Source organism: Staurois parvus, unplaced genomic scaffold (genome assembly GCF_062004578.1).
Source record: "Staurois parvus isolate SC_StPar_1 unplaced genomic scaffold, SC_StPar_1.0 ptg000019l, whole genome shotgun sequence".
NCBI classification, from domain to species: Eukaryota; Metazoa; Chordata; class Amphibia; order Anura; family Ranidae; genus Staurois; species Staurois parvus.
Window position 1 is genome coordinate 11,637,505 of NW_028317815.1, and position 27,641 is coordinate 11,665,145.

General features: G+C 41.0%; 1 protein-coding gene across 3 annotated transcripts in view; it reads right to left on the reverse strand.

Annotated features, from left to right (window-relative positions):
• The window catches only part of GRAMD4 (GRAM domain containing 4), a 218,492-nt gene that overhangs the window by 50,009 nt on the left and 140,842 nt on the right, over positions 1 to 27,641 (reverse strand). For all 3 annotated transcript variants that reach the window (XM_089684820.1, XM_089684813.1, XM_089684825.1), the window contains 3 exons: positions 26,394 to 26,485; positions 25,120 to 25,211; positions 6,231 to 6,279 (listed from right to left, as the gene is read on the reverse strand). In XM_089684820.1, the coding sequence (XP_089540946.1) occupies positions 6,231 to 6,279; positions 25,120 to 25,211; positions 26,394 to 26,485 (233 nt within the window). The remainder of the gene's footprint in view (positions 1 to 6,230; positions 6,280 to 25,119; positions 25,212 to 26,393; positions 26,486 to 27,641) is intronic.

Genomic DNA, 27,641 nt, shown 5'->3' on the forward strand with positions numbered 1-27,641 from the left:
TGACTCATAGAAGTGGCTTTACCACATGTTTTTAGCAACATAGATGTAAGTAGGCTCAATATGATCGAAAAAAATCAAGTGTGATTATTTAATAGCGGTGCAAAGAACATTTAAACAAAGTATTATTATATAGTGAGTATAGAAAAGAATCACCCCCTTTAAAATCGTCACATTTTGTTGCTTTACAGCCTGAAATGAACACAGACACAGTTTTTGTTTTATTCAGCTGTCTTTACAACTGGATAAAACAAGTGAAAGATATAACACCAACATGTAAGGAAAAAAAAAAAACAATCACTGAGCAGAGCCATCTTAACAGCATAATGGGCCTTTGGGCAACGTAATGCACTGGGGCCCCTACCAGCGTCCCCCAATTTACACACCTACTCTCAAGAATTAAATAGCTGATAGAACTAAACATATACTTATTAGTATTTTTAATAAAATCTATTTTAAACAATAATAAAACATGCCATAAATCAGAGACTAATCAACACAAAAGGGCACAGTATAGGGAGGAGGTAGAAGGGCACAATACTGGGATCAGGAGGGCACAGTACAGATTCCAGAGACGCTGCCTGTGACATGGCCATCCCAGGACAGCTTAGTTAAAAGCATGGCTGTCCCAGCAAATCTAGAACAGTTGGCAGCATGATGTAATGCAAAATTGTCATGGGACCCCGAATGCACCTGGGGCCCCTGGGCAGTGCCCATTCATTAAGGCACGGAGTCCTGCCACTGAGCTGGAAATAGGACCACCGCCTTGTGTATTTTGTTCAACCACCTTTTTCTTTAATTACAGCCTTTAGTCTGTTGGATATGTCTCTACTAACTTTGCACATCTAAACTTTGCTATATTTGCCCACTCTTTGCAGAATTGCTCAAGTTCAGTTAAATTTGATGGTGACCATTTTTGGACTGCAGTCTTCAAGTCATTCCACAGATTTTCAATGGGGTTTAAGTCTGGGCTCTTACTAGGCTATAGAAGGACATTCACCTTTTTCTCCTTCATCACTGTGTGGTCATTTTTGTTGTGTGCTTTGGGTCATTGTCATGTTGGAAGGTAAACCTTCTTCCCATTGACAACTTTCTGGCAAAGGGCAGCAGATTTTCCTCAAGAATTTGATGGTATTTTGCCCCATCCATTTTTCCGTCTATCCTTATAATTGCTCCAGTCACTGCTGCAGAGAAACACCCCCATAATAGGATATTATCACCTCCATGCTTTACTGTAGGAATGGTGGTATTTGGATGGTGAGCTGTATTGGATTTTCACCAAACATATTGTTTAGTGTTGAGGCCAAATAATTCAATTTTAGTCTCACCTGACCATAACACTTTTTTTTCACATGGCCTCAGAATCTTCAAGGTGCATTTTGGCAAAGTTCAGTCCTGACTGCATATGGCCTTTCTTCAGACTTGATGTAGACCTCTTGGTAGGCTCTCTGACCAGTTTCCTCCTGGCTTTTTCATCCAGTTCAGAGTGAGGTCCTGATCTAGGGAAGGTCTGTGTTGTACCAAATATCTTACACTTCTTAATAATAGGCTTCACTGTGCTTCTAGTCATTGATAAAGCCCTTGACATTTTTTTATGTATCCATCACCTGACTTGTGCCTGTCCAAAACTTTATCCTGGAAATCCATCGATAGTGCCTTTCCACCCATAGTTGATTGTTTGCTTCAGTTGCACTAATAGGGAATGAAATGCTCCAGGAAAGCGCTTTTTATGCTGAGCTAATCAAAATTGTTCACAGTTGAAAGCCAAATTAACATGAAGAAAAGAAGCAGCAGCACTCCAATGTACAAGCAGCAGACTTCTTTATTACTCAATCCATGAAGATCATAAGGCAGCAATACATGACTCTGGGAACTTCATGTTCCCAGAGCCATGTATTGCTGGCTTTTTACCTCCATAGACTGAATAATAAAGAAGTCTGCTGTTTGTACATTGGAGTGCCGCTACCTCCTTTCTTTATGTTCACCAACTGTGGTTGTGGACCAAGCAGGCACACAAACACATCCAACAGCAAGGGATCTCTGGCAGGTCAGCCTTGAGCGGTGTGCACCCTCCATGCGGTTTCCTTGACAGTCAAATGGCTTTGTGTGCCATTGAGGTGATTATCTACACCTGATTGAGTTTACAAGTAATTTTTAGGAGAGGTTGTTCCTTTTTCCAACTCCACAATTCTGTTTTTGATATATTTTTTGCTGACATGCTGGTGACTTCTTTCACTTTTTTGTTATAAGTTGCACTGAAAAAATACAGCTGGATAAAACAAAAACTGTGTGTCTTCATTTTAGGCTGCAAAGCAACAAAAATGTAATTGTTTTAAAGGGGGGTGACTTATGTACAGTCTCGAATTAAGAGGCCATAAGACACATAGAGCCAAAGCTCTATGCGGGGCACTGGTTATGCGGGAGGAGCCAGGAGCTATTGCACAGAGCAGGTAAGTATGACATGTTTATGAGTATGACAGGTTTGTGACGCACTGAGAAAAAGGAGTCAAACCTCTTTGGCAAGTCTTCCCTTTGTCCACTATATGCAGTTAATCTGAGGTGAAGGTACTCCTGTGTGGATGATTTTAGTGACTCAGGTGTTTGTAAAAAAGGTAATTTACACCTGGTGAGCCGCAGTAATATCATAGGATGTGTGTTTATGTTTTGTACCTTGTGAGTGGTATTTTATATTGAAGTATTAAAATACTACACTATGGGAGTTTATTTTAATACCAGTCTAAAGTTCTATGGAGGCAGAAGAGTGGTGGAGTGAGGAGCAAGGAGGTCCCTGTATATACATGGCGAATCCTGAGGGAATAGTGGGGAGCATGTGGATCAACCTATGGGAATCACACGATTCAATTGATATAATATATCCTCATCTGGTGAGCCTTTGATTGTAATATCGCAGAAAGATTTAAAGTGTTTCTAAACCCACAACAGTAATATCAAGGGGTTAATCCTCTGCATTGTGTAAAAAGGTTGTTTGATCCTGACTTCTCTGATCCACCCCCTTGTCATCTCCTGATAGAATAGAGCCTTGGGGGCCAGCTGCACATGCTCAGTTTGGTGTGTATTGCTAGATGTTTTTTTTTTCTTGGGAGAGTGCATGTGATCAGCACAGGGCCAATCAGCACTGTCCAGACAGAGGATCAGGGGTTATGCAGCCTCATAGGCCAATAAGGGCAGAATGAAAATGCTTCCTACAATCGTTAACCGGTGCTCTGCTGGACACTGATAGAAGTCACAAGATTGATCCAATTGCTGATGAGAAAAGGTATTAAGCAGTTTATATTTACTAAAATAATTGCATTTCCATGTTCTGTGTACTGTGGGAGACCAGTTATAGTGAATGCAGGGTCCTTGGTTTAGTAACAATTTAACATATGGTGATCCCTTTTAATAATGAATTGTGAGTGTAATAGTATGTGAATACAACTCTAATAGTTTGAGAGATAATGCACTATGGAGAGGTTTCTTTCTAAATGTCCCTGAACCAAAAGCCAAGGAAAGTGGTAACAGAGTGAAGTGGGAATTTCTGGCCAGAGAGAGGAGATGGACTTAGCATCTGGTATGCCTAACCCCTTTACGGGAGAACAATCATGACCTACTTTTCTATAAGAGGTCCTTTTTAAGAAAAGCACTGGAAATGTGGTGGATGAGCTTGGCGGTGAATAAGAGGACTGTGTAATATATATTTCCCGGTTTCACTAAATAATTACATATATATGTTTGCTGATTTATTGGAACACTTTATCATATTCATATTTGTTTATAGGTATAAGCTTGCGCTCATATGCTGTGAATACAGTGTGTGTTTGTATTTGGAAGCACTGGGGTGTGTATTCTATTGGCAGCTGTCCAAATTATTATTGAGAGTGGGATTAACCAATGATTAAAAAACATAGCTCAAATAAAAGGGTGTTTAATATGTCTGGATTCAACTCTACCTCATTTATTCCACCCACTTGCACAACCTAAGACTGCAGCTGATCACTTGCTCTTGGATCTAGACAAAATACAATAGGAAGTCTAATCTTATTACCTTTCCACATTTACACTATATTTTGCAGTATATGTTGCTTTGTCTCTTCATAAAGGATGTAAAAATATTATTTTTTTTTTGCAAAATGTGAGTGGAAAAAAATTAATAAAATCGGGCAAAGTAAAAAACCTGGTATATTTACGAAAAACTATTAAAAAAAAACAAACCAGTATGGTGATGAAATCTCAATGACATACAATTGAATTACAGTATTCCCAAACTGCAAGTTACATGATTAACCAGAAGATGGCAGTACAGTACAATCACAAAGTACAGTGCACACATTCAACACTGATTTTTCCATTAAGATAATAACATATACAAATATGTAAAACACATGCCCTGGAATTCCCTGCTCACATGCACTCTAAACGTGGCACAGCGTGTGCCAAATTCATGAACCTGTCTAGAACGTGTACTTAAAATGTGGTACACTCTGTGCCATTTTTAGATCACAAGTGAGACACTTTCGCAAAATCTCTTCTCTTCTGTACACCAATAGAGAGTTAATCTTAACTAGGTCCACTTCCCTAAGATACGAACATTCATTTTGCCACAATGAAAAAGTGGCGCATTTCAGAACTATCTGAATTTGTTGCAGGAGTCGTCTTCAGAACCAAACCTGTAGTAAATATATTTAATTTGTTTTTAAGCTGGCACCACAGCATTTGAAGGCTCTTCTGCTTTCCCAGTTATAGTTATCTGTGAGGATAGGCACAATGCATGAACTCCACTGACAACTAATGCAACAAGGAAAAAAGTATAATTATCTGGATTCATGGCTATTTTCAGAGATCTTAACGGCTATTCGATTTGAAGTACAGAAAGATTTGGTTCAGAGGAGAGTTATTGTATTTGTTTACATTCTATGACACCATTACCATCAGATTTATTAATATACAGTCATTGACAGAAATGCAGGGATGCCAATATTTTTGGCCAATAATGCACTACTTCGCCCAGAAAATTGTTTCAATTACAAATGTTTAAGTATTCTAATTTTTATTTCTTTTGTTTGTATTGGTGTGACACAAAAAAGTGGAGAAACAAAAAGCCAAACCTGACACATTCCACACAGAACTCCAAAAATTGACTGGACAAATTTGGTTATAGCTGCCATCAGTAATCGCATGAAAAAAAATCCAACAGACTGGTTGTACTGAAATCCAGGCTGAACTCACTAACATACAATCCATCTATGGCGACATTATAGTGCCCTCACCTACTTTTATGAATGTTGATGTACAAGTAATTACAGAAGGCACAACCTAAAGAAAATGACGTACTATGCATTTAGGGCTTAACGTGTTACTAAACCCAGGACCCTGTATTCACTATATCTGGTCTCCCACAGTACACAGAACATGGAAATGCAATTATTTTAGTAAATATAAACTGCTAAATACCTTTTCTCATCAGCAGTTAGAGCAGTCCTGTGACTTCAGCTCATCACTAGTTAAAGCTTGTAGGAGTTTTCTTTCTGCTGTAGTAGGATACAAAACTCCTGACCTCTGTCTGGACAGTGCTGACTGGCCCTGTGCTGATCACATGCACTCTCCCAAGGAAAAAAAAAAACCTCTCTAGCAATACACACTAAACTGAGCATGTGTAGAAGGGCTACTGTCTTATCATCGTGGACATTTGAACAAGATGAGGGGCAGAGAAGTCAGGACCAAACAAACAGCCTTTTTACACAATGCAGAGTATTAACCTCTTAGGTTCCACAGTGAGTATACAAGCTTGCTTTACTGTATGTACTGTTGTGGATTTAGTAACACTTTAATGAATACAAAGCTGGATTAACCGTGCATCCATAATATCTGCCTGGACGTCTGCTTTGTTTTAACAACAATAAATGATCAAACAGAACTCAGCACTACCATCTCCAAAGTGCCAGTCTATATAAGTAATCTGCTTTATCAAAGTTTCTGAAAAACAGAACTGTTCAACATTTCTATTCTCCAGCTACTAGAGATAATGGTCAGTATTAACTTTAGGCACTTTGAAAACTACAGTCTACCTGTATTTTTGAGATGTTTTATACAATTTTCTATCTGTAAAATAAAAGGTAATTTATAAAATGATGTTTTTTAAGGTTCCATAATGGCTTTAGAATGTTTATATGGTAACAACTAAACTATGACTAACAATGAAAAAGTTCTGTAGGACTGTGAAATGTCAAACTTACTATAGGCTCTGATACTTGAGGCACAATGCTCCATTGAATTCTCCATCCCCTATGTACAAGAAGGCAGACAAAGACAAAACATGAGAAATATGCGACAAATGGATACTACACTGTATATTAAATTACATAGAACCTGCAAGCAAAATGAGGAACAGAACATTAAAGTAGGTGTTAAGTAACACTATACCAAACACAAATTAACATATACTGTACATAAAAGCTGAATACCTATACTGAGATTTAACAAACTAGTAATACTGCATGTTTTATTTTTCATCGAGAGCAACAAATGTAGATACTGACCACCACTACATGTTGTGCACCCACTTCTAAGGCTGATTTGGGGAAAAAAAAAAAAACCACCAATCAGGCTGTGCGCTGATGGAAAAAAAAAAAACAATAGATTCCCTCATTCGCACAAGCGAGGTGGATGGAGGAATCCTCCCCACTGTGCAATTGTATTCTGACAGCAGGACTGTCAGAATACACCAATCAGTGGCTAGAGCTGCTGACAGAGAAAAATTTTCCAACATTTGAATCCTGTCAAGCGGAAACAGCCATAGATAGATCAAAATTCATCCAGTCTCTGCTGACTTGGCCGATCCATCTATGGCCAGCTTAAGCCTGGAATTCTTAACCCCATTTGTCCACTGTAGGCAATTATTCATTGGCAGGAACCCTCCCTTATCTAGTTCACAATAGAATAAGAAAAGAGATGTAACAAGAATAGCAATGCACTTTATTCATAGAGACATTTGCTCATTGGTCCCGAAGCTCCACAGGTACACCGCCAAGTTTAGGAAATCAGAACAATATTATCTAGTATAAGACACCATAAAACAAAGCTACAAATTACTCCTATAGAAAGCAGCTGGAACCACAATATACACATATACAAGCAAATATCATTACAGGAAAATTAAAGTGGTTGTAAAGGCTCAAGGTTTTTTACCTTCATGCATTCTATGCATGAAGGTAAAAAGCTTTTCTGTGCAGCATCCCCCCCCTAATACTCACCTAAGCCCCCTCTCGATCCAGTGATGTGCAATGGAGTCTCAGCTATCCCAGGATTCCTGCTCCTCATTGGCCAGGACAGAAGTGGGAGCCATTGGCTCCCGCTGCTGTCAGTCACAGCCAGTGAACTAATGAGAAGAAAGAGGGTGTAGGGCTGAGTCACGGCTCTGTGTGTGAATGGACACACAGCAGCGGGTCCCCTTATAGTGAGCTGCTAGCTGTGGGGGCACCCGACAGGAGGGAGATGCCAGGAGCACCGGCGGGGGACCCGAGAAGATGAGGATCAGGGCTGCTCTGTGTGAATCCACTGCACAAAGTAGGTAAGTATAGACATGTTTATTTTAAATCAAAAAGCAGCCTTTAGAATCACTGTAAACCTGAGATACTGTGATTTAGGCTTGTGAATGCTACTAAATAGACATCAGACGGTTGGATATGCAGGTGCTCTATGACCTTTCAATAAATATGAATCTTTCAAATGCCTAAGGACTAATACGCTTTTTCCCTACAAAAAAAAATAAAGTAGATTGGAAGGGTCCTTTTATCACCTACATCAGCACAAGTGTTGCTGCTTTTGCCAACACCACTATCCCCCATCCCCAGAAATTGCACTTTCACCATATTAGCTAAGCTATCAAAGCTTTCACGGGCCTGCAAAGGGGTAAATCTAGTAAGCTTGTGAAGAATAATAAGTAAAGGGTTACTAAACCCAAAACCCTGCATTCACTATATCTGGTCTCCCACAGTACACAGAACATGGAAATGCAATTATTTTAGTAAATATAAACTGCTAAATACCTTTTCTCATCAAAAGTATATATAAGCCATATGACTTCTATCAGTGTCTAGCAGGACACTGGCTAAGGTTTGTAGGAGGAGTTTTCATTGCTCCCTGACTGTCCTATGAGGCTGCAAAACCCCTAACCCTCTGTCTGGACAGCACTGATTGACCATGTGTTGATCACATGCACTCTCCTATGCGAAACGAAAAACAAAACACTCTAGCAATAGACACCAAACTGAGCAAGTGCAGCCTGCAGCCAAGGCTCTGTTCTATCAGCAGATGGATTGGGTACAGTAAAAGAAGGGGAGGATCAGAGAAGGCAGTATCAAACATCCTTTTTGCACAATGCAAAGGAATAACCCCCTAGGTTTAACAGTGAGTATAAAAAGCATGCTTTACAGCATTTACAGGGTGTTTTCACTGTTGTGGGTTTAGTAACAGTTTATGGTATAGTAACCTATTGAAATCAGAAATTACTTATTTGGCAATATGGCTCTATGTACACTGAAACTTCACTGGTTGCTTTACGTGACCATTCTTTGCAAACATCTACTATTTATCGAAATACGTCAGAGTGTGAAAACTTGATCTGCTGGAAAACATGTAGCACTTGCTGACCAGTTCATTGGCTGTCGGTGAAGCTACTGTCAATTATCCAAAGGGTATACCAAACCCTTGCCATGTGTACTAACCACTTCCCCCTGCCTGTCCAGGAATAATTTCAGCTTTTATTGCTGTCACACTTTGAAGGACAATTGCATGGTCATGCAACACTGTACCCATATGAAATTTTTTTTTCACACAAATAGAGTATCTATAGGTGGTATTTGATCACTACTGGGTTTTCGTTTATTTGCTAAACAAAAAATGAATGAAAATTTAGGAAAAAAATATGTTTTACTTCGTTTTTGTTATAAAATTTTGCAAATAAAAAATTGTTCTTCATAAATGCAGGCCAAACGTATTCTGCTACATTTCTTTGGTGAAAACAACCTAAATCAGTGTTTATTATTTAGTCTGTAATAAAGTTGTAGAGTCCACAAACTATGGTATACAACTGAAAATCGATCAATCCTGATGTACTGACAGCATCTCATTATTTGAGGCCCAAAAATGGGACAGTACAGATATCCCCCAAACAACCCCTTTTTGGAAAATAGACAGTCCAGGGTATTTAGTAGGTTTTTGAAGTTGTACATTTTTGTCATTTTTTTTTAAAAAATGAAGAAATTAAATAGTTTTTCATCATTTTTTTTCCCTTGTATATACTGTCACCAGTGCACTACAATGTCATCATATAAGTGGTGTGGCAGTGATCAGGGACACTAACTGGTGAGTAGAAAAAAAAATAGTTTTTTCTTAAATTTTTTTTTTTTTTTCTGTAAACACACTGACCAGAGCACTATAATGTTATCATAGTAACATTGTACTACTCTGGGTAACTGATCAGGATTTTTTTTTTTTTTTTACACAATATGACTGTTTATAGCAGTGAATTTCACTGCTATAAGCAAGAATTTTTACTGAATCAAATAGATTCACTCACTGTATATTGTTATTAACTGCTAATCACATGGTACAGATGGGCTATGATTGGCCCTGTCTGTGCCAAGTGATCACTGTGACAAATCACAGCTAGCAACACAATTGTACACAATGAATGGCATGAATCAAAGCCATTCATTGTTTACAATTGTCATGTGATCTGCTGTGATTAGTCTCAGCGATCACATGGTACCAGCAGCAGGCTGGTACAGTGATCTGTCATTGGCTGTGTGCAGTGGATACAGCCAGTGAGCGATCACGGCCATGCGCAAGGTGCGTTTCGGGAGGACGTCATGCGATGTCCACCCCAACGATAAAGTCCCACCCGGCAATAATTTTGCAATAGGAAGGACAGAAAGAGGTTAAAAGCCATGCACCAGCCATCTGCGGGTACCAACAATATTGTTAAATTAATAAGCATGCATAGAAAACTAGCCCAAACGAGTACAGCAAAATGGCCTCCATTTCTACCTGGGGCAAGCATTGGCAAAGCTAGTAATGCAACAACTGTGCACAAAATTAAACTAATGGCTCTACACAAAGCCACTGTTAAACTGGAAACCCTGGAAAAAAAACAAATCTGTTGCTAAATAAATAAATTAGGAATACTTTTTGTGTAAATTTATCAAAAACATATAGCGTGTGAGAATATTACTTTTATACACTAAACGTAGCAATTTCCGATTAACAGTTCATTCAATAATTCTCCCATTATACATTTTTTTAATACAACTCCATGGTATTTCAATGTCAGCAGTGTGCTAAGATCATATTGATGGCATTTCTGGTTCTATTCAAAAATAAATGTTCAATTCACAAAAACCTTTCATGCAGTCCTTAACATTTTCTTTTGGTTATAAATTCTAAAATACACCCAGATACGCAATCATTCATTTGCATGAAAAACACAAACAAAGATACGTACAGAGCAGCATCCTATATACAGCCATCATTCAGCAGAGAATAGCAGATGATTCATTAACACCTAGCAGCACACAGGCTTCACATGTAATATGCCAGCTTCAGACTGTAATTCTATGTGAGGCAGGTGTTTGTGGTAATCCAGCCATGCCTCTTGGGGCTTTCAAGACCTCAACCATGCAGAGCCTTTACAAAAATTAGATTACTCTTTCCAGAAAGTCTACAGCCCTTAATCCCAGATAGATGCTGTTCTGTGTATTAGGAACAGAAAAAAAAATTATATTCACCTAAAACAAACTTGCATTCTGAGTCAGTCTTGGCTAATGAATCTACATATAGATCATCCCATTATTTAAAGACCGGAATTCAAGCAGGCAAAATGTATCTTGTAATAGATTAAAGGAAAAGGGATGGCTTTTTTTCCCCCAAATTATACTTACGTAGGTGGATGCAGCATTGGTCCAATGCTGCATCTGTACCCCGGTGGCTCTAAGTGTGAGACATGACCGCTAAATCGCCAAGTTCTCACCGCCGCAGTGAGTAGAGAACGGTCACTGTCAGTCACTGCTGTTTGCTCTGTCTCTGCCCCCCGCGGGCTCAGTGGAGCGCTGGGCTGTGGAAGGGGAGGGAGCAGCTGGCTCAGGCTCTCAGCAGATCACCGAGAGGCCGAGTCATATCAGGTGCCACTCCAGACTCTGGGGTGGATCCTGACCATGAAGTCGGGATCTTTCCCCAGCCTGAACCAGCTGAGTGACTTCAGCCCGCTGTCAGCTGAAAAAAAGAGTCACAGGAGTGCAGAACGAACGGCACTCTGTGATCCACAGGAGATGTACAGCCAATAGAACTCTGGCTGCACTTCACCTTTAATAGTTATTCTCTGCAAGCCTAACGCTAGAAGATGTTGCTAATATCCTGGTTCTTCTTTTTCCTTCGTTCATGCTAAACTGTCATGACAAAATCATGGTGGCTGTCATAGTGGACCTCCGTTGGAGAATGTTAGATGCTCACTTGCTTTAGTCCTTTAAGTCAATGTCATGAAATAAGTATGCAGTTGAGTAGCAACAGAAATGTTAAAAGTCCTTAACTGTATATTTCATCCAGATCACGGATTCAGGACACTGAAGCCTCAATTTCAGCATAAGAGCCAGAGAACAAACATTTTCAGGTCAGTGGTGACCACCTTCATCTTTTTGTTTTAACAAGTTACCTTTAAAATCAACAGTAACTGTTGTATGTGCAATCATTTAGTTGTAATTCTACCTAAAACAACCAAAATTAGTATGATATCAGCAGGTTAAAATGAGGTCAGGAATTCTGCCAAGAAAATGTGCTCTCTCCAAAAGTAACATTTGAAAAAATGAATACTGAAGAGAAAAATTCTCTCACAGTTCTCAATGATGAAGGGCATACAGAACGTAATCAGCACAAGCATGCAGTCCTCCATGGGATTACAAGACAGTATGGCAGGCGTACCAAGCATCTATCCTTAGGGACCAAAGTCTCTATACCTTTTCAATGTACTAACAGAAAATAAACTTGCCAATAAATGAAACACTGGTGGATCAGCAGCATATTCTGCAACACACTATAATAGAAAACAGCTGAACCAAAGCAGCCCGGTTTTGATAACAATTTCTGTTTCAATATCATTTTTGGGAAAATCACAGTACATAAATATCAGCAACAGTAAAAATGTACAAATATCAGAAATCTGAAAATAACTGATGGTAGCAATGGAAGTCATTTCTATACAAATCCCAGGATTATCGTTCACTGTGTAAATGTTTGTATATTGGCAGGTACGTGGCTCATTCAGTGAGGAAAAAACTTTGAGGCGTATCTCTGAGCAATCCACTCATGATGTTACTAGAGCCATTTGTGAGGAACTGAGAATGCAATGTGATCTCCCTTCTCTGCCAGCATACCCTGCACTCATAGCTTTATGTAGCTGGCATTCTGCTTCTCTTTCAGTACTCGGTGACTAAGCCTTTCCAATAGGATAAAAGACTTCAGGGTAATTTATATTTTATATGCCAAGCCTGTAACTGAATGCCTGTAAATTAATGTTTAGAAGCGGGATAAGGGAGCTATCGTTGCCTTTTTTTTTTTTTTTTTTTTAAGGTACAAGGTCCGAACGTTTAGAACTTGGCAGGTCAGTGATCCAGAACAAGTATGAGCATGTCACGAATCAGGACATTTAAGTTACACACATACAATGTTCTAACTCAGCAGGCCACCAGATGGAAAAAAAAAAAAAAGGAATGACTGGCCTGGTGCATGAACCCTCAGAAACCAGCCCAGAATGGCAGCTCTGTTTTTTGCTATGCTGGCAGGGTTCTTGAAAACCTCTGATAAACCAGAAAAATTACCTGCGGACAGTAATTCTCCCACTTACCACCAGTGAAGTCACTTTGGTGGCATTTTATAAGCTGCCCAGTTGACCTAAACAGTACCATGTGTGGTTCAGAAAAATTTGTATGAGGCTTTAAAAATGCCTCTGAGCCTTACTCAATCTAATGCTACCCCTAGACAAAAAGATAATGGTATGGGCTACCCATAACTTTGGCAGACACTTGCAGACCCATTGATCTTGGTAATGGAGGGTTGATTATCCAGGAAAACAAATGAGTTTCAGGTTCAAGGCAGATCTTATTGCTTTGAAGTTCACTCAAACACAGAATGTACTCTATAACTTTTGTCCCTGGTCAGATGGGTCCCTGAAAGCTGACAAATCATTGTAGGGAGAGTGCACCGAGAGACACTCCGCTATACTCACAATTATATAAACCTAACTGTCTGCCTTGAGAGACCACTATTGTATGTCCACTCGATTGGATTAGAACATAGTCACCAACCTCCCGCTACCATCCATGAGAGCAAAATGTCACAGCATCCAAATCTGACACTACTGGTTCCAAACAGCAAATTTGATATAATTTATACATTTTACTGTGTGTAGACAGATCAGCCATTATGACCCCGCCCCCTGCCCATTCCCCACCATAACTTATCGAGACATGAACTCCACTAGACCTCTGAAGGTTTGCTGTAGTATCTGGCACCAAGCCGTCAGTATTCTTTAAGCCTTGTAAGACGCAAGGTGAAGCCTCCATGGATCAGACTTTTTTCAGCACATCCTGCAGATGCACAATTGGATTGAGATCTGGGGAATTTGGAGGCCAAATAAAAACCTCAAACTTCTTGTGTTCCTCAAACCATTATGTAATTCATCAGACCAGGCTGCCTTCTTCCATTGCTCTATGGTCCAGTTTTGATGCCCACGTGCCCATTGTAGGCGCTTTTGGCTGTGGACACATGGTCAGCACAGGCACCCTGACCAGTCTGCAGCTACACAGCCCCAAAATGCAATAAACTGAGATGTACTGTGTGTTCTGACACCTTTCTATTGGAACCAGCATTAACAATTTCAGCAATTTGAGCTACAGTAACTCTATGGATCAGACTACATGGGCCAGCCTTCTCTGTCTACATCCCCCTGCCCTGATTTTCCTTCCTTAGACCACTTTGGTAGGTCATGACCACTGTAGACCCAGAAAATCCTACAAGAGCTGCAGTTTTGTTGTTCTGACCAAGACCTCTAGCCATTACAATTTGGGCCTTGGCAGGGTTGCTCAAATCCTCATGCTTGGCCATTTTTTCTGTTTTCAGATCACTTTTCTGAAAGTGGGTGGGTTATACTGTCAATATCAATATTATATCTATACAGTAACTCCCTACACCATATATCCACATACACACAAACCTTTTTTTCCATATAGGAGGGAATATTCTATGTTTTTTTTTTCTTGCTAGGGCATTTGTACAGAATAATTCCAGTCATAAGTATATTATACAGTTACATTCGTCCAGCTTGGCCCAAAGTAACTGTGTAGATACCATATCTGCTCTCTACCCTTGGAAGCTATAAAACAGCTGGAGTGCACACTGCTACTTTAGAGATCTCTATGTGCTTCTGGATCATGCGCCAAGTGGCTGTACTCCTGCTTACCGAGCATAAGAAGTCAGCCACTTGGCACAGGCACCACTCAAAGAATGTTTTTCATTTTCTAAATTAATTCAAAATGCTCTCCGATTGGATTGGACAAGATAGAGAGTTGGGACAATGACATCTTCTCCATCTCACCCAATCAGAGAATGTTTTGCAAGGCATTCTCTGAATGGACCAGGACCTCCGGTGTTAACAATGCATCAGGCAACCTGCTCAGCACAGGACCCGGTGGTGTCTACTTCAGTGATTTCCAGTTTCGAGGTGCATTGGCCACGTATGGTATATGCATAGTTACATTGGTCCAAGCTGGACCAATGTAACTAAGTATAATATAGTCATACCTGGAATTCTTCTTTAAGTTTGGGGTGTGCAGCATACACAGGTTGCTGAAGAGTTATTGTAGCTGCCCTTTTTTACACAGCATGCTACCACATTTCTATTTGGTAACAGGTATACATAAAGAAAGCACCACACAGTGCTCTCCCCAGTAGCTTGAGTAAAAGCTAAGCATTACATTCACCTTCACCAGATTTGCAGGCCGTACCACTCACATTTCTTGTGCTGCTTTAAGGCTTTATGGGAGCTGGACATGCCTGTGAGCTCTACCCAGTTGCACATCATTGGCTTAATTCTTCCAAGTCCTCCTCAGCATCAGGACAAGCAGACCCCACGCCAAAGAACTGATGCAACATCTCAGGCAAAACACTGCATTGCAGAGCTGCAGGTAGTACGCGTGAGGAGCCACACTGGCCAAGGGCTACTACCATTTCTCCAGGTAAAAGCTGACACGTAGCCTATCCTACACCAGTTGAAACTGGCATGTTTGTGTGTGATAATAAGCCTGCTGCCCATCTTTTGTCTGGAAACCGCACACATTACCTTGCCTAGTCCATGCCTACTCTTCATAGTACAGCACTCCTTTCCAAAATACCCTGGATTCCAAGACCAGCTTTGCAATCCTAGAAAGGTTTGCACATTTTTAGCCTTCTTACCTAGCCATGGCTTGCCTGGCAGAATTGTAGCAAATATCTGCTGCTTGCCAAGAAATTGATATGAAAAAATCACCACACACAGGATTTCTCCCCTAAATACATTGTAGCAGCTTCAGCAGCAGTGATCAATTATCCAGTACCACTGTCAGTATGGGAAAAGGACAGGCTCTGAACAGATAAGAGCAGGCTCTGAACAGATCAGAACAAAGGAAGTCTGATCAGCTACACTCCAAACAATCCACTTTATTGAACCAAGATAAAAACAATACAAACAGTGGAAATACAGTGGGGGACTGGCAGGTAAATGTGTTTCACAAAGACAGCGTTTATTACCCAGGCAATAGCATTCTAAGAGCTGATTCCCGTGGGACAGTTCCTACAATTTCGTAGGATTTGTAATAAGGATGAAGATTTCAATATCGTAGGATTTGTAATAAGGATGAAGATTTCAATAGAGAGGTGACACACATGAGGAATCGTTTTCTTCAGAGAGGTTATCCAGTGCCCATGATAGATCGGGCTGTAGGTATATCAAACTATACTGACAGAACAACTTAACAGGCAGGGACCACCAGTTTTCTCCACTGCTTTCAGCCTAGAGTTTGGGAGGAATAAAAGGATTGAGCACTAACTTCCCATGAGTGATAAAATATTTGCACAAATATTGTCCACAGTACTTAAACTGCACCTACTTTGGGCAGTACTCTGTCCTCTATTTCTCCTCTACAAAAACTCAAGAGAACATGGCTGAGTTTTAAGGGTAACTATAGGTGTGGTATAGATGGCTGTCCCCGTTGCTCTTGTAGTAAGAAAAGGGAGGAATTTAGATCCATGGCTAGTGGCAAGGTTTACAGGATCTGTAAACCTTTTGAGGCTTTCCCTCCTTATGGAGGGTGTCAATGATGGTTTTCTGCACAACTGTCATGGCTTTCCCATTATTGTGATTCCTACTGAACCAGGCTGAGAGACCATTTAAAGGCAGGTGTTACGGCTTAATTAGCTGATTAGAGTGGGACACTTCAAGCCTAGAATATTGCACCTTTTCACAATATTCTAATTTTCTGAGATTGTGGATTTGGGGATTTCATGAGCTGTAAGCCATAATCATCACAATTATGACAAATCACGACTTGAACTATCTTGCTTTGCATGTAATGAGTATCTCATATATTAGTTTCACCTTTTAAGTCGCATTGCATAAATAAATGAACTTTAGCACGATATTCAAATTTTTTTTTTAGTTTCACCTGTATTCCTTATGGTTTGAATGGGATCTTACCCAATTTTATGAGTGATTTCTTTGCCCAGCCATGGCCTCACCCCCTCCCTCTCTGATGTGATTATGTTTTACCAGCTTTTTGAATACATGCATTTATTTGACTACATACGTTTATTTGGTGCGGATCTTTTTTTATTATTCTCTGTGCCTCTGCCCGTTCTATGGCCTTTTTGGTCTTATCTGGGATGGTGAGGATAGGACAGAGACTTTATTGATCTGAGGCATATCAATTTTTATAATTTGTAAATCTTCTTATTTGGGACAGATCCAATATACATACATTTATACATGTTGTGGTGTTTCCTTCATGGTAAGTGGATAATGAATAAGCGCTGTCTTTAGCATGAAACATGTTTACCTACCAGTTCCCCACTGTATTTCCACTGTCTGTATTGGTTTTATTTTGGTTCAACAAAGTGAATTGTTTGGAGTGCAGCCGATCAGACTTACTTTGTTCTCATCTATGCAGTACACGAGCTGGGCTAGCACCTACAGGAGGAGTTGTGCTTGGAGATTGGGAGTCTCCTTACCTTGAGCAGTGGTAAACATATCGGCTCTGAACAGTTTGAAAAATTAACAAAGTGGCTGCTCATCAAGGACATCTATACCATTTTGGCAAATAAAACGTTGAGCAGTGATCATATGTGAATAAGCAAAACAATATCCTTCGTGTTTCTCCTTGAACACATGATATGTGACCTGGAAGACCGTGCACTGGAGACAGAGCAGCCAGAAGGGAAAGATTTGGCAAGATCCCAAGGCCACCGTGAACCACTGTCCATTGTTTGCATCACTGGGAAGCAGAGAGAGCAGGAATCCAAGGAGTAGTCAGAGACCGCTACAAGGGGAAGGAAGACAGGCTTTTTACTCCTCCCAGAGACGTTTGAGAACAACTTTGTCCTCAATGAGGACTCTGCGTCCTCATAGGTTAGGCAGTTGTGGCATACTGGGTCCTTCATGCTCCAATGCCTATGCAAGGATCCACAAATGCAGATGATCAAGAAGAGAGACAACTATTGTATGTCCACCAGATTGGAACCCTGTTACTAGAATACACATCACGGAACCTGACCAGAAGCATTTTGCCCTGTCCCTTTTATTTTTAAAGTCTTCTTTAAAACAAGCTTTTATGCCTTAAATAAACAAAAAAAAGAAAACATATTTCCAATGACAGCAGTTAAAGTAGATGTTAATACATGTAAAAAAATTACCGTATTTTTCGCTCCATAAGACACACTTTTTTGCCCCAAAGAAAGGGGGAAAAATTTCAGTGCGTCTTATGGAGCAAATATGGAGCGGCCGGTCTGGTATTTCTGCCGCCGCCACCGTGTCAGAATACCGGGCCGGCTGCTCAGCTCTTCTCTGCAGCAGGACCTTACTTGTTCCTCGGTCCAGCGCTGTGCAGTCTTCCCATGCCGGCAACTTTAGTGTGGGCACCTGGCTGTCCACTGCACATGCGCGAGAAGCACTGTGCTTTGTGGATGGTCCGGTGTCTTCTGGGACACAACAGGTCCCAGAAGATACCAGGCCATTCACAAAGCACAGCGCTTCTCGCGCACGCGCAAAGGGCACCCGGCACAGTAGGGTGCCCGCACTAAAGGGAGGAAAACTCCACGGGCCATTCACAAAGCGCAGCACTTCTCGCGCACACGCAGTGGGCACCCGACACAGCCCGCACTAAAGGGAGGACAATCCCGCGGAAGTGGGAGCAGGTACCTGTCAAATTCAGGTACCCGCTCCCCCTCCCTCCCCAAAGGTCCACAGTCTCTGGTCATCCCTGTACTGTCTGCAGTCTCTGGTCATCTGTACTGTATCCGCAGTCTCTGGTCATCCCTGTAATGTCTGCAGTCTCTGGTCATCCCCGTACTGTCGTCCGCAGTCTCTTGGTCATCCCCGTACTGTCGTCCGCAGTCTCTTGGTCATCCCCGTACTGTCGTCCGCAGTCTCTTGGTCATCCCCGTACTGTCGTCCGCAGTCTCCGGTCATCCCCTGTACTGTGTCCGCAGTCTCCGGTCATCCCCTGTACTGTGTCCGCAGTCTCCGGTCATCCCCTGTACTGTGTCCGCAGTCTCCGGTCATCCCCTGTACTGTGTCCGCAGTCTCCGGTCATCCCCTGTACTGTGTCCGCAGTCTCCGGTCATCCCCTGTACTGTGTCCGCAGTCTCCGGTCATCCCCTGTACTGTGTCCGCAGTCTCCGGTCATCCCCTGTACTGTGTCCGCAGTCTCCGGTCATCCCCTGTACTGTGTCCGCAGTCTCCGGTCATCCCCTGTACTGTGCCCGCAGTCTCCGGTCATCTCCTGTCTTTGTCCGCAGTCTCCGGTCATCTCCTATACTATGTCCGCAGTCTTTGTTCATCTCCTGTACTGTGTCCGCAGTCTCTGGTCATCTCCTGTACCGTGTCTGCAGTCCATTGGTTCAGAATATTTTTTTTCTTGTTTTTCTCCTCTAAAACCTAGGTGCGTCTTATGGTCAGGTGCGTCTTATGGAGCGAAAAATACGGTAACTTAGCTGGCTATAAACTGGTAATATTTCCTGTGTCTGTCAAATAAATAAAAAGAAAACGGACCCCATAACAAAATATCTGCTCATCATCACATGGTCGGACCATGCTCCCATCACGCTACAATACTCCCTGTCCGATGCTTTTTACTCTAAGAGATCCTCTTGCACACTTCATGAAAGACTGCTCCAAGACACCACAGTCTTCACGAATATGGTAAGTGAGCTTGAGGTGCATTTTCCCACCAATGACACACCTGGTTGTAACCCAGGTATTGTGTGGGAAGCACATAAAGCAGTTATCCACAGAGTTTGAATTAAACATGGATCAAGAAAGAAAGGCAAATACAATTGGTTACCTTATATACGACCATATACAAGTTAGAATCCCGTCATAAACATGTCCGTCCCAATTTGTAGAAAGGGACCTACTACTTCATCAGAAACAAGTGACAGACCTCTTACGGATCCAGGCCAAAGCCATGGTCCAAACCTTTAAGGAGGAGCCATATGCCGTGACATCACGCCGCCGGAGCCTCACGAAGGTCCGGCAGCCATCTTTGAATTTAGCTGGTCAGTGTTTTTCTGCAGCTCTGCTTGTAACGTTATTTCCACGTGGATGACATGTCTTTTACCTAATAAACACTTAACATTACTACACTATGGGCACCCTTCTTTTTGGCTCTCCATTGAGCAATTAATCTGCAGAATCCCATGTGACATCAAGCTATAGAGCAGCTCCAGTATCCAGTGGAGGGATATCCTTTCCAGGCTGTACATCCATTCCACCTTAAAGGGGACCTCTGGTTGATTTCATCTTACATATTACACTGCATATTTTAATAAATGTGGATCTGGTGAGTGTGCATTTTTACCATATTCTCCACACTTCACCGAATGGAACAGTTGTCACATGGAACATATCTTCACCTGAGCACAGGATTTTATCTCATGAGCACAGGATTTCTACTTCGCATAAAGGACAATATCACACTCACACTGGACTTTTATTTAATTTATTTATTCATTGGATAGTGTCATATTATTTATCACTTAGCATATGCGCACTTGGTATTTTAATATTTATATTTTATCATTTTCAATACCATTAGTTGTTTTCTCAGCGCTGTACTTTTTTCCGATTACACAGTCCAAACCTGCAGACGTGCCTTCTATGAATTCAGTAATAAATGTGGAAAGTTATTGTCCAAATCCCTACAGGACCAGAGAGCAACGACCTACATTCCCCATATAACGCAAGCGAATGGACAGTAGACCTCCTTGCCCAAATTTTACTCCTCTTTATATAACCTGCATACTACATCTGTTCCGTCAGTCCCTGCAGAGGATTACCTGACGTCCTCCGGTATGCCTAAACTGCCCCTTTCGGTTCGTCATGCACTGGAGGCTCCTAGAATGGTGGATGAACCACGACTGGCTGTTAATTTGACTAAACTGGGTAAAGCTCCTGGACCTAATGGCCTTACAGTTCAGTATTATAAATTGCTACTTCCCAATCTTGGCCCATATATGCTTAACCACTTGTCCGTCAGAGGATTTACCCCCTTCCTGACCAGACCATTTTTAGTGATACGGTGCTGCGTTACTTTAACTGACAATTGCGCGGTCATGCAACGCTGTACATAATGTAATGTACATCCTTTTTCTACACAAACAGAGCTTTCTTTTGGTGGTATTTCATCACCTCTGTTTTTTGGGGTTTTTTTTGTGTATAAACAAAAAAAGACTGACAATTTTGAAAAAAAATACATTTTTTACTTTTTGCTATAAAACATATCCAGGAAAATAAAAATAAAATGTCGTCATAAATTTAGGACAAAATGTATTCTGCTCCATGTCTTTGCTAAAAAAAAAGTCCCAATGCAAATTAATTGGTTTACGTGAAAGTAGTGTCTGCAAATGGTGGTATATATACTGGAATTTTTATTTTTTTATACTAGTATTGGCGTTGATCAGCGACTTACAGCGGGACTGCGGCGGGCATTCTGACACTGAATGGGAACTAACTGCTACTTACATCCCAATGACACCAATACAGTGATCAGTGCTAATAAAAAGTACTGACACTGTACTAATAACACTGGGCAGGAAGGGGTTAACATTTGGGGAGAACAAGGGTTAACTGTGTGTGGTTTTACTGTGTGCTTTACTAGGGAAACATGCTGCTGTGTATTTCTCTACTGCACAGGATAGAGACCTTTGTTTGTCAATGCTTCTCGGCGATCGCCGGGTGCCAGCGGGGAATCTGGTGATTGACATCTGTAGCTGCCAATGGCGTGGGTAGGGCAGCATGCGCGCCCCCTACTCAGAAATGCAAATCACGTATATACACATTTTCGCAGCCCTGCAGCAGTAGTTCTACTATAGGGCAGCGGGGTAGTGGTTAAAATGTTTAATACGTTGGGAGGCACGGCTTCTTTTTCTCTGGACACTGTGAAAGCACATATTACTGTTCTGCCAAAAGCGGTAAAAGATTCTTCCTCTTGCAGTAGCTACCGATCAATCTTTCTTTTAAATATTGATCTGAAACTCTTCACTAAGATCGTAGCCACCAGATTACAACGAAATCTACCACACCTAACCCATTTCGACCAAGTGGTTTTATTCCTACCCGGGAGGCTCGAGATAACACAGGTTTTCAACTTGCTTCACACGTGCAGACAGACTAATATAACTTGTCTTTTTCCATGTACAGACGCAGAACAGGCATTTGACCGAGTAAATTGGCAATTCATGCTAGCCATCTTACAGTACATGGACCTTGGGAAAAAACATGATAACTTGGATTTCCAGTGTGTACACTATACCTACGGCATCTATGAAGGTGAACGGCTTCTTATCAGATCCCTTCCCTATTTTGAATGGCACTAGGCAGGGGTGTCCACCCTCACCCCTGCTCTTTGCCCCAACTCTGGAGCCTTTTCTCTGCTCTCTCCAAAGGAATCCTGATATCCAGAGGTTATGTACAAGAGATATTCAATACAAAGTATCTGCTTGTGCAGATGACATGCTATTCACCCTAATGAACCCCGGGATCTCCCCTCCTAACCTATGTGAGTTTGAGCATTATGGATCTTTATCCCATCTTAAAAAAAACTTCACTAAATCGGAAGCAATGGGTGTCGCGATGTCGCTGTATCTTGTTAGATCTCTGCAATTGAATTACAAATTCAAATGGACCCACAAGGCACTGAATTACCTAGGTACCAATATTCCACCCAAAATTTCTCACACTTACCTTGAATTTTCCGCCCCTTTTAAATCGGATACGCATTCTGCTAGACAAATGGTGTGGCGGCCTCCATATTTGGTTTGGACGTTGTAACATCATCAAAATATGTATTTTACATAAATTTTTATATTTATGATTCATTCCGTCCTCATTCTTTAGGCAAGCACACTCCATACTCAGACTTTATTTGGGGAAATAAGAGGCCTCATATCAGGCACCGATTGCTTACCTTACCTAAGCAATTTCGCGGTCTGGCCATTCCTGACCTGCAAAGATACTATCAGGTGGCCCATTTAGGACGCCTGTTGGACGGATGCTGACACAGGGATACTAAACTATGGAACCTTATTGAACAGAATCAGAAACCGTTTACGCTTCAGCGAGTCCCATGGTGTCATGCTTTCTTATCCTCTATGCTCAAAGCTTATCCGCTGATCGGCACGACCTCAGGGGTGTGCTCGTAGTTACTTTCAATCACACCCATTTCCCCAGGGAATTCCCCGCTATTCCCGATTCTGGGTAATCCACGTTTCATGCCGGGTCTCAGTGAGGGCACTTTTTGGACTATGTTGTGTTCTGGTTGTTTTCAAGCCTCTCACTTTTTGGAAACTGGCTCCTGACCATCTATTCAGATCTTGATGAATCCTACTGGACCTTTTTGTCTTGACTTCTGGAAAGCCTTGCAGCTTCAGAAATTTTTCTGTATCCTCCCTTCCACCCAAGGATTTCGGAGTAGATTGACCACTCTAGAGGACTACTGCTCGAATAGTGGCACTCTCCCACATGCCTAAGTTGTATACCCTTCTGATTTAACCTCCGGAGGACTTCTCCTTACCCTGTTTAGACAAGTGGGAGTCTGACCTGGGGACTTTTTCTGACTCTCAAAAAATTAACAGTTTGTTTCGCCTTGAAATCCTCACTCTACACTAAAATTCAGGAAAATAACTTCAAGATTGTATCTCTGTGGTATCGTACGTCAACCGCTCTACATAAATTCTTCACAACTACCATGGATAGATGCTGGCGCGGTCTCTCAGAAAAGGGAACGCTCCTTCATATCTTCTGGTCATGCCCCAGGTTGGAGCACTACTGATGGGAGGTCCATCGAATCATCCAAATATTTACTTACCATAAGGTTCCTGATGATCCTGCATTTTTTCTTCTCCATGTTACTAACACTCCGGCTAAAGTATGCAAACACGCCATCTTGCGGCATCTTCTGAATGCTGCCAAATCCTGTATATCCCTTAGATGGAAAGATTAATATCCCCCTTCTATTGGACTTTGGCTTCAAAAGGTTGAGGAGCTGAATTTAATGGAAGACTTGGTACTGACGAAACAAAATAAACATGAGGTATATACCAAAACATGGCCCCTATGGAACATATTTGGTTTTTCGGAGGAGGGGACATTCCTTCTCGAGGTGAATAACCCCATCAATTAAGACCGCATACCCTTAACTACTACTCGATGTGCCTCCTCGACACACCACCCTAATCTTCCGTTATGTCATTCTTATCCCTCTCTCCCTCCGCTCCCTACCCCTCTTTTTTTTTCTTCTCTCTTTCTCTCTCTCTTTTTCCTGCCTTCCTTTCCTAGATTCTATATTTCATATATCTGACAAAAGACACAACAGTGTCCTCCGAGACAATTTATCTATGCAAGGGCTACAATTTATGCTCAAGTATACTTCGATACCAGAGAATATGGAGAAAATTCTCTCGTTTTTCCGTGATTGTGCAGATATAGCCTTTTTATTTTTTATGGTTAAAAACTCTTGTATTTAAAATAAAGAATTTGAAAAAAAAAAATCTACTTATCCACTCAGAGACAGAAGCTGCTGAGCTGATGATCACAAGGGTACTGTCGCATAAAAAAAATTAAAAAGGCCAACACTGCCAAACTGTGTGGCATTAACTTGGAGATAACATTGGCTTTGCATGTGTACCAGTGCTGCCATTATTAGGCCAAGTAGGTGGAGGGTCGAGGGATGAAGAAAACAAGATAAAGAAGGAATGAGAGGAAGGTTGGGGGACGGTGGAAGGCGGATAGGCTGAATACTGATTGTACCTCTACAAGAAAAAAAAAAAAATCCACAGACAAATATGCTGTTATCAATTTTGTAACTGGAACATGGCAATGGCAATACTCTGCTTCCTATGTCTCTTTTTGACAGTAGTTTATTAACCCCACAAAAGTAACAAATTGAATATCATGATTTTCCCCCTGTAGATTTCAATAAGGCTCAGAGAAATAAGCAAACAAAAGATTTGCGTCTCACTATTCAGGAAGGAAGTCCCTCACCTGTCACCATTGTTTTGCTGTGAAAGGGCCAGTACCTGGGCTGTCTGTACAGAGCAAGATTATACACAATTGATCATTACAAACAACGTGACAGACATTTTTCCTAACAGTTTCTCCCAACTACTGTCAGAGCACAGTTAAATTGCTCTGTACAAAAAAAACATGTTCACAACTTGCACTGCTACCATCAGTTTTTTTTTGCAGATTTTTTTTTTTTTGTTGTTTTAGTGATAGTCCTTTAGAGAAAGCAGGAAAGAGGGTATTAAAAGCAACATTTTAAACATTACCTGGCAATGAGGTAATTTAGGGATAACCTCAAAATAGCTAAAAATAAAAACATAGGAATGGCCCAGCCATGCCATACAGCATTCATGTAAATCTAAGAAAGAAAAAAAAAGACAAAACAAAATTATGCAACATAAATGTCAAGAAAGACAGTAAATATTGAGTATGAGTTGCTGATAATTCAAACGTCCAAAAATTCCATAAGTAATCTAGCCAGTTAGTTCTCAGAGTAGTGCATTAGGTGTAGATGTACACAGCAAGTATATGCATAGATCAGTTAATAGGTCTGATTTTAAGAGGGAAGCCACCCCATGGCTATTAACGTATATGAATCCTATGAGTTGGTAAAGTTAATAATACACTGGAAACTGAATATAGTAATCACATACTTTTCAAATATAATAATGGTTTGAATTGACTTGTAAGGTTAAATGAGCAGCTGCTTTATTACCTGTAATACAAAATTACACAGCCTGTATTATATTATAAAGCCTAAACTTCAACAACACAAGTTTCTTATTTTGCCATTTCCCAGTGTGTGTTACATTAGACCGGATGCTCTGGGACTGATGCAGGCTGTTTGAGACAACTTTCCCTTCTGCCACATAAGTTGAGCTCTGTTGAGTTTATTTAAATTTTGAGTTTTCAAAAATGTTTTTATGTTTAGAATGGGGATCGTACATTTGAAATAAAATAATGGATTTTAAGATAAAAAGCAAAAATTTGTAGAAATGCTACAGTAACCATAGTGCGGTAAGGATACCACTGCTGGTACACGTTCTCACCCAGGGTGAAACAATAGGGATCCCCATTGCAAGATTGGACAAAGCCCATAAAAAAAAGGATATTTTTTTCATAACCTACAAGGATTCGGTTAGTATAAAATACTGCAATTATGCCAAATAATGCCAACATGTTTTTGCTGGTTCCAGGGCTGTCATCTTTATACTGTATATCTTTATTGCCTTTTGAGTCACTAGCCTAGTTTTAAAATATCCAACATAGTCATTCTTGTTCTGGGCCAGTGAGAGTTAAGTAGTGAAGTATAGAGAGGAGTGACTGCACTGAACACACAACTTCAGATGCAAGTTAGCAATAGCAGTTGCCATATTGGTTTCTGCTTTAGCCTTTTCCCTCTTTAGTGCCTACAGCTGTCAACAGGATGAGCAAAAAAAGTTCACATCGATGGCACAATAGAAATGTATAACTTTCAACAATTTGATAGAACTACATTTGTATTAACTAAACACTACATAATGCTAGTATGATTACTTACAATAAAGGCAATAGCAGAAGTGTAGACAGAATGCCAGTCTGATAAGGCAGAAAGGTTCTTTACAAAATTTGTAACAGGTTTGGCACCTCGCTCTAGAAAAGGAAAAATGTGTTTAGCATTTCATATATATATAAAAAAATATATAGTTATTTTATTTAATTTATAGTAAAATAATTTTATTCCATTGAGGGATACATCTGTTTAGTAAGAAGGGCTGTGTTTGCTCACACGGGATAGGTTACACATTCATTCACTTGCAGCCGAAGGTCCCAATTTGACATCTGTGCGGTTGTGTGTCCCCAAATGCAGACAGTGTGAGTTCAGAGACATGCACCTGCACAGATGTCAAATTGGGAGCAGCAGCATCCTTGCAGTCACTGCATCTCAATTGACATGAATGGGACTGCCTGAATGTAGATGTATGGAACACTTGTGCATCCTGTGGGTGCAAACATGGTCCTGCAAACAGATACAGTCATGGCCGAAATTGTTGGCACCCTTGATATTTCTCCAGGAAATCATGTATTTCTCACGAAACGTATTGCATTAACACATGTTTTGCTATACACATGTTTATTCCCTTTGTGTGTATTGGGACAAAACAAAAAAAGGGAGGAAAGAAAGCAAATTCGACATAATGTCACACAAACCTCCAAAAATGGGCTGGACAAAAGTATTGGCACCCTTTCACAACTGCGGATAAATAAGAATGTTACAAGCATGTGATGCTCCTGTAAACTCACCTGGGGCAAGTAACAGGTGTGGGCAATATAGAAATCACACCTGAAAGCAGATAAAAAGGAGAGACGTTCACTTAACCTTTGCATTGTGTGTCTGTCTGTGCCACACTAAGCATGGACAACAGAAAGAGGAGACGAGAACTGTCTGAGGACCTGAGAACCAAAATTGTGGCAAAATATCAACAATCTCAAGGTTACAAGTCCATCTCCAGAGAACTAGATTTGCCTTTGTCCACAGTGCGCAACATTATCAAGAAGTTTGCAACCCATGGCACTGTAGCTAATCTCCCTGGTCGTGGACGGATGAGGAAAATTGATGAAAGATTGCAACGCAGAATAGTCCGGATGGTGGATAAGCAGCCCCAAACATGTTCCAAAGACATTCAAGCTGTCCTGCAGGCTCAGGGAGCATCAGTGTCAGCGCGAACTATCCGTCGACATTTAAATGAAATGAAACGCTATGGCAGGAGACCCAGGAGGACCCCACTGCTGACACAGAGACATAAAA